Raw genomic sequence first — 12,215 nt, 5'->3', positions numbered from 1 at the left:
AAAAGTCTGTTCGGAAAGAGAAGAGTTGTTGAATGTGGAATATAAGGGAACCAACACATTCTCTGACTCTTCTCTCTGCATTCTCAATTTCAAAGCCATAACAGACGGGCGTACCGGACCCCGACCTTGGTCCGGTCAGCATATCCTTTTCTCGCTCCCACCTATAAGGTGTATCCTTGACGGACGTACGACGGACCAACTTTCACACGATCGAACAGGCCTCGGACCTGACCAATTTCTCGGTCCAGTACGCCCGTAGTTACAGCTTTCATTTCATGGTTTGTTCCTGGGTTGCGCTATTTATCTCTATCCTCAATATGTCAAACGAAAGTGACGTACTTTACGTGCTCATCCATTTCAAACTTCCAAATCAACCCTTATCCGAACGTGCAAAACCTATGCTCGTGCACCCATATTTATTCTGTGGTGTGAGTTGTCAATGTTATTGGCGTCAACGTCATTGCTGTCAGAAAGCGCAAATCCATCGCAAATCAAAACAAGGTTAGAATGGTTAGAATAAAATTCCTGAATTTACTATAATGGCAGATGGAAACGTAGTGAATAAGGAAGAAGCAAAGAAAAAGTTTAAACGTAATCCAAATAAGGATTATGCTATCAAGAAGCGATTGCCTGTGCGCCCAATTGATGGTGACAATGTTGTGTTCATAACTAAAAAGACTAATTTTAAGGTAATTCTAGGTTTTAAAGTTGATAATTCTTTATTTCGTTTGGTCTATATCCATATACAACAACAACTCCGCCAGCATCCTTGGTACAATGCCTCAGGGGCCTATTTTAGATTTAAGTTAGTTATTAATTTCGTTTAGTTGTACCACTGTATATATATTGTTTGTAAATAAATGATCTTACAACTCCATTTATAAATGTACATTCCAGGCTCAACTTGATAAGTGTTGCGATCTTCTTACGAAAGGTGAAAAGGAAATAATATTGCATGGCTTAGGAGCCGCTATTCAACGTTGTTGCAACTTAGCCCTGCAGTTGGAGATATTATTCTCAGGCACATGTCAGATTGAAGTTAACACTGGTACTGTGGACGTGGTTGGTGAGTATTCACATGTTATTATGGTTGAATCTATAATTATATACTCAATAGTAAAAACATGTTAAAAACAGGAAGCCATGGTCACTGTTAAACTGGTCAGCTTACCTCTTATTTTTACTAGAATTTCTTCTGTAATGTAGGTACTTACTTGGCTGGTGCGACAAACCCGTCTTGGCCTCAACACAAGAGCACCACATTTTGTAATGTAGTGTGTATTACAGAACAATAAATAATGACATGTCTTAGGCAATGAATACAGTAACAATATTTTGTGCAGATGACTTGGAGCCACTAACTGACGACTTGGATTATGGTGCTCAAGTGAGGCATTCCTCTTCCATTCACATCCGTGTGTTCAGAACTGCAATGCTCGGAGCCAACCAGTAGTCAACATGTTTTTCACACTCAATGAGATTGTGCAGTGGATAGGACTGACAGTGTTCGAGATATGGATAAACTTGATAACAATCACAATATTCTCAGTGTTGCTAGCCTTAAAGATTGATGGTATAGTGAACAGTCCTTGGTGGACCATATTTGCCCCACTGTTTGTTAGTGATGCAATGAATGCATACTTTTGTTGCATAGTTTGTATAAGAATGAATTTAGAAAGTTCATACAAGGCTTCATTGTACAGAGCATCTTGGAGTGCAATATTTCTGGGACTAACATTTGTATTTAAATTTCTCTTGTGTAGGAAGTTGCAAGGTGACTCTGCCATAGAGTATAGTGAAGTGTTCGCTCCTTTGTTTATTTTGTTACAGTTAATAGCTGTAAGAGCATGTCAACTCCATCAGTAACAACTACTTTAATTAAAAATGTTTATAACTTTTCATTAAAATAAACAGTAAGTTGTATATCAATAAGTAATTTTTATTTTGTAGCATTATAATAATCATGTAATGTTAATATTGACCAATGGCATGAATATAATAGTATAATGACTACAGATTCAGCCTACATTTAAACTAATTTTACATGTTTTTATTGTAATTTTGTTAAGGAACAAAGTAATAAAATTAGATAAGAGATTTGAAAACTTAATAACATAGCAGTTGCGTGATCTGTTAGATGTCATTTAATTAAACATATTAAATAGTCCACCTCTCTTTTTCTTATCATCACCTCCAAATGCAAAATTAAAATTGTTGCCAGTTGGTGCACTGGTGTCTTCTGTGTTAGAACTTGTTCCTGCCAAATTTCCAAAAAAGGATAGTCCAGTTTTCCGCAATCCTATAATGTAAACAAATATTATTTTAATATCAAATAGTTTATTTGTTCCCTGATACATTTATTTTACTTTATGACATATTTTAACTAAAGAGACGAAATGATACCTATATTAAAAGAACATTAAAATTGTTTGGTCAATTTAGTTTTTTAATTAACAATGGAATCCATTGGCAATAATTTATAGGTATGAAGATAAAAATGATTTTTTCAGCAGTATAAAAGAAACTTACCTGAGAGGAAGTTTGGTACATCCTGGCTAACAACATCAGCTTTGTCATTGGTTGAAGGCATTGGCAAGTCAGCCTTAGGAGACAGGAGAAGACTTGAATCTGAAACAATGTTTAATGTGTCCTCTTGGCGGCTTTTGGGTACTGTCTTACTGGTTTCACATAATCAAAGTAATTTGTCATTCTGGGTAGTAATTTGTCACTAACACAAGCAAGTAAACATTAAAGACTAAAATTCTTAAGTCTTCACACAAATTGCATACATTCGCTGATTAATAACACATTCAGTGCCAGCGAATTTAGCGCAAGCTACGCGCTACGTAGCCGTTAACACGGGAAAAACCATATGTAGCGAAAAGCGTCCGAGAGAGAACCCGCCTAGCGGGTCGTTGGCAGTGAATGTGTTAAGTAGTGCGTGAAAAGGTCCATAACATAGCGAAACTGACTTTACATTAACTGTACATTATTTAAATCTTTATTCGTATTTTTGGAGTCATGTATGTCATTTTTGATGTCTTTGTTTTTTACTCGTCTCCGGTACCTACTCATTAGCAGGCGTGGCTCACTCCGCGATTTCGTCGCTTTGCTACAGGTAGCTAAAAGTACATCCGTTCCACACCAATTTTGGTGGCTAGCCATAAGCCTCACGTGGCGCTGTCGCCACCTAGCGGCCATATCTGTCCTGATCGTAACAGACGCGTTTTGTTAGAGAGTGACTCTTCTGTACCTAGTCCTATTATTTATTCTGTGTGATTAGTCATAATCATAATCGGTAGGTATGTAATGACTGTGTAAACTTTATTAAATAGAGGAACATTACATTGAGGGTAGTCTGCATCGCCATCTTCGAAGCCGGTTGTGCTGATCGAAATATCCAGAGAGTCAGGGAGGCCTGTGCCGTGATTAAATAGAAGTCCAGTTATAGGCCTTGCGATATGCTCTCGATTTTCCTGCAATTTCATTATCATAATTTATTAAAAACGTTTTTTTTTATGTACACTTACTGTAATTTAATCTATCTATATATATAAATGCAAGTGTCCTGACTGACTGACTGACTGACTGACTGACTGACTGATTCATCAACGCAGAGCCGAAACTACAAAAGCCAGAAAGTTGAAATTTGCACACCAGATTGCATTTATAAAGTGTACAAGAGATAAGAAGCGATTTTGAGAAATTCAACCCCTAAGGGGGTTTAAAAGGGGATGAAAGTTTGTATCGGGTTAAAGTTTTCTTTTAAGCTAGGAATTTGAAACTTCGTTAAAAGATATATTATTAAAATACAAGAAAACTAATTTCAGCGTTTTTGAAAATTCATCCCCTAAGGTGGTGAAAAAGGGGTTGAAAGTTTGTATGGATATCAAACATTTTTTCGAGTGTGGGACTTGAATCTTTGTATTTAGGGAGGATTTAGTAGATTTAGTAGTCTTTGTAGGGGGGATTTAGTAATTTCAGCGTTTTGTAAAATTCATCCCCTAACAGGGTTAAAAAGGGGTTGAAAATTTTAATCCATTACAAATGCTTTGAAACGTCGTAGAAAGGCATAATAGCCGATTACAAAAAAAGTGATTGCAGCGTTTTTGGAAATTCAACCCCTAAGGGGGTTAAAAAGGGGATGAAAGTTCGTCTTCGGGTGCAAATTTTATTTTAAGCTAGGAACTTGAAACTTTGTAAAAAAGTATCAAATTCAAATACAAGAAAACTAATTTCAGCGTTTTAGAAAATTCATCCCCCAACGTGGTGAAAAAGGGGTTGAAAGTTTGTATGGATATCAAAAAAATTTTCGAGCGCGGGACTTGAATCTTTGTATTTGGGGATATTATTAGAAGACAAGAAAAGTAATTTCAGCGTTTTGTAAAATTCATCCCCTAACAGGGTTAAAAAGGGGATGAAAGTTTGTATGGGGTTAAAGTTTTTTTTTGAGCTACGAATATGAAACTTCGTTAAAAGATATATTATTAAAATACAAGAAAACTAATTTCAGCGTTTTTGCAAATGCATCCCCTAAGGTGGTGAAAAAGGGGTTGAAAGTTTGTATGGATATCAAACATTTTTTCGAGTGTGGGACTTGAATCTTTGTATTTAGGGATATTATTAGAAGACAGGAAAAGTAATTTCAGCGTTTTGTAAAATTCATCCCCTAACAGGGTTAAAAAGGGGTTGCAAATTTTAATCCATTACAAATGCTTTGAAACGTCGTAGAAAGGCATAATAGCCGATTACAAAAAAAAGTAATTGCAACGTTCTTGGAAATCCAACCCCTAAGGGGGTTATAAAGAGGATGAAAGTTCGTCTTCAGGTGCAAATTTTATTTGAAGCTAGGAACTTGAAACTTTGTAAAAAGGTATTATATTAAAATACAAGAAAACTAATTTCAGCGTTTTTGAAAATTCATCCCTATGGTGGTGAAAACGGGGTTGAAAGTTTGTATGGATATCATGCATTTTTTCGAGCGCGGGATTTGAATCTTTGTATTTGGGGATATTATTAGAAGACAATAAAAGTGATTTCAGCGATTTGTAAAATTCATCCCCTAGGGGCTATTCATAAATTACGTCATTTCAAATTAGGGGGGGGGGGTATGCACATCGGATGACGGTAGCATGAAGTAGGAGGAAATGGGGTCATTTGAAGCATGATTTTTGGATGATTATAGGGGGGGGGGTCGAAAATCGTCAAAAATCGATGGACTGCCCCCTAACAGGTTCAAAGTTTGAATCCATTACAAAAAAAAGTAATTGCAACGTTTTTGGAAATTCAATCCCTAAGGGGGCTAAAAAGGGGATGAAAATTCGTCTTGGGGTGTAAATTTAATTATAAGCTAGGAACTTTAACTTTTTGGAAAAAAGGTAATAAATTAAAAAACATGAAAACTAATTCAAGCATTTTTGAAAATCATCCCCCAATGTGGTGAGGAAGGGGTTGAAAGTTTGTATGGAGATCAGATATTTTGTGAGTGCGGAATGCGGAACTTGAATCTTTGTATAAGGGCATAGGTACCTATTATGAGAATACAAGAAAAGTAATTTCAGCAACCAACATCAAAATCCACTTGGCTTAAAACTTCATACAACTTGCTAAAAAAGAAAAGTACTTAATTTCAACATTGCTTGGATATGAAGATTATAGGTACTAAAGATGTAAAATATTGAAGATAAGATTCCACGCGGACAAAGTCGCGGGCAACAGCTAGTTTATAAATATTTATATCGTACTTCAATGAGATAAGCTTTCAATGCAAATTATGGAGCGCGTCATAAAGATGTTTAAATTGCATCCTCTATCTACATCTATGCGCCACTTGTATTTGACATAATATTTCAGGTAAAGGTACAAATAGTGCAACTTGCAACCTGAGCCGTGTTGCATAATAAACTACAATATTACAAGCGGAACTCCTTTTCTAATTCCACTTATTAGACAAGGAGTTCCGCTTGTATTATTAGTTGTAGTTTATTATGCAACATGGCCCAGATAACAACTATAACTTGTTGAAGTGAATTTCGGTGTTAGGACAACAATATACCTTCACACTAGAGATGACATTTTCACCAACTTCCATTTCTACATCATTGCCCTCGACTTCATTTTCTGGTGCGTCGGCCGCTTCCGGCTCAGCGTCGTCCATTGCTTCTACGTCGTTGGTAGGTTCCACTGTGCCTGACTGTATTCCAGAAATAGAAGGAATTTCTTCACAACTCAGTTTGAAATAACTGGATTTCTCAACCTCCTCGAGTTTCTGTAAAGTATATTAAGTATGAACTGCCGGTTACATTCAGCGGACCGGGCGCGTAGCCAAGATGCCGATCGCTTAGGGTCTCCCCAAATATATCGACGCGCATTCGGCAAAAGTCTAGGGGAACCCTTACGCTCCGTAGCGATCGAAACGCAACTGTCACTGTCGCACTAATATGGAAGTGTGATAGAGAGACATAAAGGTTTTCGTTGTCGAAGCGATAGCGATTGTAACCTTGGCTAGGCCGGCAGGAAGTTAAACAGTGCCTATGTTGAATTTTTTATGCAGACCGTTTAGGACTAGTTATGAGCTCTCACGTGGAGAATTATCAGACTTCCCATACACCCCTGTAGATGCTGGATAACTTTAAAGGACATTCGATTTAAAACTAAAGTATGATTAGTATTTGGGACAACTCTAGTTTTCCCTCTGGGTGTGCAAATTAAATGGTAATTGCAACCGTAAGGGTACCTACGACCGTGAAATGGCTAAAGCGAGAAGGGGGTTAGAGTCATACCTAGAAAAGTCTCCAGCGATTTTGATAGCCCACGCAGAGCAAATGTTATTTATACGTCAGAATTTGATAGTTTGACGTTTAAAATAACACTTTCACTTCGTGGGCTATCAAAATCGCTGCAGACTTTTCTTGGTATACCTGAGGCGTGATTGTATTCTTGCTGTAAATAAACGGTGGGGATAAATCCAAGTTGTGTTTCTTCAATATCATGTCTTTCATTTTGGTGAAGCTCTCTTCGCTGCCCGCGCTTTCGTTCATCGGACTGCCATTTATTGTTGCATTTGCCTCGTTTTCAATATCTGTTTCATCTCTTTGACTTTGGCTACACTTCTTCGAATCTAATGATATTTTTTGCTCAGAGGATGGTAAATCAAATGTTACTGTTTTCTTCTTCTCCTGAGAACACTAAAATACATAAAGGATGCCCCGCGGGGGGCAAGTAGGTATAATAGATGGTTACTAATTGTAATTACTATAGGGTGTTTGTAGGGGGAGGCCTATGTTCAGCAGTGGACGTCTTATGGCTGAGATGATGATGATGTGGGGTGTTTGCGGTAGTTTGTGTCATATATGTATATTTCCTTGTTTTAATTGACTAAGTCCGTATCAACATTCAGATTTTAGGAATCACCATTTTGACTTTGATTTTGTAGATATAATGAAGGTCAATTTAATAGAATGTTATATAATTAATATATAGCTACCCTAAGTTGGTCTAAAAACCCGGTTGGTGGCAGTATAATGTGTTCCACATTTGAAGACGTTAAATCCAATTCTTCTATTTCGGCTTCTTGGGGTTGAATTTGGACCTAAAAAGTAACAAATGTTTAGATACCAAATAAATTACTTATGTTGAAAACGTTAACTGTTCATGAGACAAACCTTATGTTTCGAAGTTTCAGTGGGTGTATCTTTATTCTTATTCGGATGAGCGGTTATTTCCGAAACGCCTTGCAAATTATTTACGTTAACCTTTGATACAATATTATAAGTATCACTTTTGTCAAGCTTGATGTCTTCCAGTATGTTTATCAATTTGCGTTTCGAGTAATTGTGACTGTTACTTCCATCAGTCGAATCGGCGGTTTCTGAATTTTGAAAATATAAAGAAACACGTGATGCTTTTTCAGGAGTTTTCGATCCATCAATGTCTAAAGTTTGATGCCCCGTTGTAACTTCTTTTACGGGACTTGGAGTAATTAAGTCGCTCTTTTTAATCTGAAAATTATTTTTAACTGATTTTAGATTTAACCTAAAGTATGTTACTTTGGGCAACAAAATAGTTATAAGCAAAGAGAATGTGAGATAGAGGAATATTGTCAAAGTAAATTATGTAGTCAATACATTTACTGCTATCTTGCGACACAAATGACTAAAATTTTTGGAACGCAATTTGACTTTGATCTTTATTCAACTATGATCTGATATGTGTTTTTGTTTAATATCAAAAAGTGTCGCCATCTACTCGAGGATAGGCCAAAGGTACCTATAGTGCCATATTTTCAAGCGACGGCGCGATACCTATGGCCTACTCTCTAAATTCTCTTTGATATAAGATACGGAATAATTAAACTATTCTAGGTGACCTGGTCTAATTTCACACTCATGACGTCCAAGTCGATATTCATAAGCTGGAGCTTCGGCATCTGAAATGCATGCAATGTCAATCAATAAAAAAATCTGCATAAGAGTTTAACCAAGTCTGTAACGATTTTCATAGCACATGCAGTGCAAGTGCTATTTTAAACGACAAACTTCTAAAAAATTATGACGTATAAATAATAACACTTGCACTACGTAGGCTGTCAAAATCGTTGCAGACTTATCTTGGTCTAACTCTACCCAGCTACTCGTCTAAGCTTTGGTATAGTTTTTATTGAGTAATTACATTATTTAATTGGCGATGATAATCTCAATACCTAGTTGCGTACCTCAGAATCAGGGCTATAACCGCGAAAATCTAGGTTCGCAAATTGCGGGGATTTTTCTCTGTCACTCTAATTACGCCATCGTTGGAGTAAAAGAAAAAGATCCCCGCAATTTGCGAATTTCGGTTTTCGCGGTAGCGTAGCCGCTCGCTCTTATATTCTCACGCCATCTAGTGTTACTGTTAGTGACACAGGACAGGAACGCAACTTTGTATAGGGATTGTCTGACATAATTATTTAATGGTCTTAAACAACATACCAAGGTCACATTGCTGGCTGTATTCTTGTTCAAGTTTAGCCAGCCGTCATCAATTTTCATTTCGCTCAATTTCTGAGATTGTGTTCGAAGATTGGCCTCTGCACCTTCCGCTTTCTCTTTGTTTTGGATATTTTGAATTTCCTGGCTCTTCATGAGCTGTTCAATTTGAGCATTCAGTTCTTTAATTTCCTTTGATAGAGCCAAGATATCCTGTTCAACTTTCGGTTTTTCGTGTACAAAATATTCTGCTAATTCTATTATTCGCTTCTTGGTTAATTCCGATATAATGTTTTCTTTATTTTTAATTTCATCAAGAAGTCCATTGGTTTCTTTTTCAAGCACATTAATGTTTTCCTGTAAAGCTTCCTTCTTTTTAGTAGCTTGTAGCCAGTTTTGCACAAAGCTAATACTTTCGTATCTTTTTTTGCATTGCTCCCAAAGCTCCTCGTATTTTTTTTCTCCTATCTGTATGCGCTCCGCCGTTTCTTGAGTCCTTTCCTTGGCCAACTGCCACTCTTTTTTAAGTTCTACATTTGCCGATTTTATGCTTTCATGAGCCAGCATTAAGCTGGAATCAAATGATAGGGACCCTAAGACTATACTCTGTATCTTTAGGTATTTAAATAAAAGTAAACAAAATCTACGCCAGTATAATTAAGCCAGTTGAGGGTAGATGAAAACATTACATGATCAAAGAATGTAAGTTAAAGTTAGGTTGTCCAGTGGCTGATCCAGGCGGTTTTGTATTTGGTTGGTTAGCCAATAAATGTTATAACTACCCAAAAATTTACAAACTGTTTACTTTTATTTAAATTACCTAAAGATACAGACTATAGGTAGTTGCACCAACTAACAATCGACTGAAGTGGCTTGATTAACGTAGAATCCGTCTAATCTAACTGTACATTTTTAAAATACGGAGAAAGACACGGCAACAACCGATCGACACACACAATACTTTAGGTATAGGTTGTTAAACTGACCTAATGGCGCTCGCTAGTCGCCACAGAAACTATGAAAAAGAGGCGGCCGATATTGAAAGGGTTGGCCGACGTTACGCTATATTTATCTTTAGAATAACCAGAAGCCGGGTGAGTTCAAGTCTCACCCAAGACAGTAATTTTTAGAGTAGAATAGATAGCGTTTAATCCTGGCAAAAAAAAAACAACAGGTAACACAATAACACGGTAACGAAATGGTCCCGACTCAGCAGGTGCTAGCCTGGCTAGGCTAGCGCTGGTCTTCCGTCGGGCCATGAACTTTTACATCTAAATTATAAAAAAGAACACATTATGACTACAATAATGTTTTACAATTAAAATTTAAATTAAAGTGCGTGGCGGTTGTGGAAGAGACGAAAGGCAGTAATTACTTAGGTACGCGTCAGGAGTACTTAAATGTAGCTTGTCTCAAAAATTAAAGTTAAAAATAAATTAATCCTACGTAGGTTGTAGGTAAGTATACTACTAAGCCTACAAATATTTCCAACCATAATCATGAACCTTACCTTTTTATCTCTTGTTCGGCATTTTTTATTTCAGCTTCAAGTTTCAAGTTGTCGTTGCTAATAAATTTGGATATTTCTTTCTGGCGGGTAAATTGCTTTGTGAGCCTATTCACTAGAAATGCTTGCGCTGAAATAAAAAATTGTCACCGCTGTTAAATAAAAAAGAGTGTAGGTATCTAAATATTTTTGGCACTATCTATGAGTAAAAAGTACAGAAATTACAAGTGCAAATAATTTTCCTATGCTTTTTGACCAATTAAGTTTGTAAGTAATCTGCGTGTATAAGATTATAACAGAATAACATCCTAGTATCTGTTCAAATAAACACAGGTAAGTACTTACCCTTCATGCATTGATTCGAGAGAAGAATCTTAATTTGAGATTCTCCGACTGCAGCTGAAATACTTTCAATGGCTCTTACATCATTTGGTTCCGCCATATTTATTTACTTACTTAATTATTTTGCAATTAAACGAAAATTATAAAGAAGCAAGTGGATTCCGCATTCAGCTCGACTGAAAAATAAGTGAAATCGGCGCGAAATATTCTTTTTTCATTTAAAATTCTATAGTCTATGGATATTTCTTAGGGTGCGAACACACTGGTTCAGCACATACAGGCCAGTCCAGACAGGAATAATTTCGCGACAATCTGATAAAATTGTCTGACCAAATCAGGTGGTGCGGGAGTAAACGCGAAGTTGGCTCGCTGATTATGAGTATTATGACTAATAAAATGGAGGTGCGGACACAAGAATACTAATTTGTGACGTTAGTATTTTCGTTTAGGGGCATTTTTTTATTTAGTTAGAAAACTAAAATAGCAATAAATCCTAAATTTAGGCCAAGCAATAAGAAGGTATAGAGGGAAATGCTATATGATACCATAAATGAATTCAGCACCCCGCGATTTATACGAAAATGATACCAAACACGGCCTAACAGCTTCACTGATGTAGATATCAAGATAATTAAGATCCCTAAATAAAGTTTCAAGAGCGGATAGGTATCTCAAAAACCGGACAAGTGTGAGTCGGACTCGCCCACCGAGGGTTCCGTACTTTTCAGTATTTGTTGTTATAGCGGCAACAGAAATACATCAACTGTGAAAATTTCAACTGCCTAGCTATCACGGTTCATGAGATACAGCCTGGTGACAGACGGACGGACGGACAGCGGACGAGTCTTAGTAATAGGGTCCCTTTTTTACCCTTTGGGTACGGAACCCTAAAAACTATTCAAGATATCTAAAAACTCATCTAAATAAAACTTGTAACAAATTTTATCAGCTTTCGGTTTGTCTAAGTAGTCATGTCGCTACGACGCAAAGTTTCCAAGATAAGTAAAAACCGAAAAATTAGACCTTCTTACCCCCTTCTACCCCCCAGCACCGGGGCTACGGCCGAGGACTTTTGATATGTTCACCTCCTAACTAGTCCAAACAAAGTTACGGAGTCAAGAATTGTGTTCCTAGCATTACGTCTACAACATTTTTTAAGCATTCATTTCCTGACCTAAATAGTTAATTTTCTGATCAAATCTGACAAAGTTTTTTGGCCGGCTATGTTATTTTGTGACATGATGTCAACTGTGCTATGACAATATTTATATGATACTATAACTTAGATAGGCTATACTTGGGTTATACCAAAGAGTATAAATAGTATAATAATATATGGTTATACGCGCTCCAACTTCGCGCCTAGGTCAAGAAAGCACTCCGCAGTCTGTACGTTTATC

The 12,215-nt window shown here is 36.8% G+C and overlaps 2 protein-coding genes across 4 annotated transcripts; one reads left to right on the top strand and one right to left on the bottom strand.

Annotated features, from left to right (window-relative positions):
* Positions 1–468: 468 nt before the first annotated feature.
* Positions 469–2,167, top strand: LOC134670104 (transmembrane protein 203-like). 2 transcript variants are annotated; one of them, XM_063527793.1, is made up of 3 exons: positions 469–689; positions 898–1,066; positions 1,344–1,603. In XM_063527793.1, the coding sequence occupies exons 1-3, from the start codon at positions 540–542 to the stop codon at positions 1,451–1,453; spliced, it is 429 nt and encodes a 142-aa protein (XP_063383863.1). In that variant the 5' UTR covers positions 469–539; the 3' UTR covers positions 1,454–1,603. The 2 variants fall into 2 exon arrangements, with proteins under 2 accessions (XP_063383863.1, XP_063383864.1); XM_063527794.1 differs by lacking the exon at positions 469–689 and having other exon boundaries at positions 929–1,066; positions 1,344–2,167.
* LOC134670084 (myosin heavy chain, striated muscle-like) lies at positions 2,145–11,024 on the bottom strand. 2 transcript variants are annotated; one of them, XM_063527762.1, is made up of 11 exons: positions 10,819–11,024; positions 10,477–10,603; positions 8,970–9,537; positions 8,369–8,428; positions 7,665–8,000; positions 7,487–7,591; positions 6,921–7,187; positions 6,056–6,268; positions 3,347–3,476; positions 2,530–2,628; positions 2,145–2,299 (listed from the first exon to the last, which is right to left on the bottom strand). In XM_063527762.1, exons 1-11 carry the CDS (start codon positions 10,913–10,915, stop codon positions 2,145–2,147), a joined length of 2,157 nt encoding a protein of 718 aa, XP_063383832.1. In that variant the 5' UTR covers positions 10,916–11,024. The 2 variants fall into 2 exon arrangements, with proteins under 2 accessions (XP_063383832.1, XP_063383833.1); XM_063527763.1 differs by having other exon boundaries at positions 6,921–7,178.
* Between the last annotated feature and the right edge of the window lie 1,191 nt (positions 11,025–12,215).

This window comes from Cydia fagiglandana, chromosome 13 (genome assembly GCF_963556715.1).
Source record: "Cydia fagiglandana chromosome 13, ilCydFagi1.1, whole genome shotgun sequence".
NCBI lineage: Eukaryota > Metazoa > Arthropoda > Insecta > Lepidoptera > Tortricidae > Cydia > Cydia fagiglandana.
Note: the sequence above shows the minus strand (reverse complement) of the source record. Positions and strands in the feature narration are given on the sequence as shown.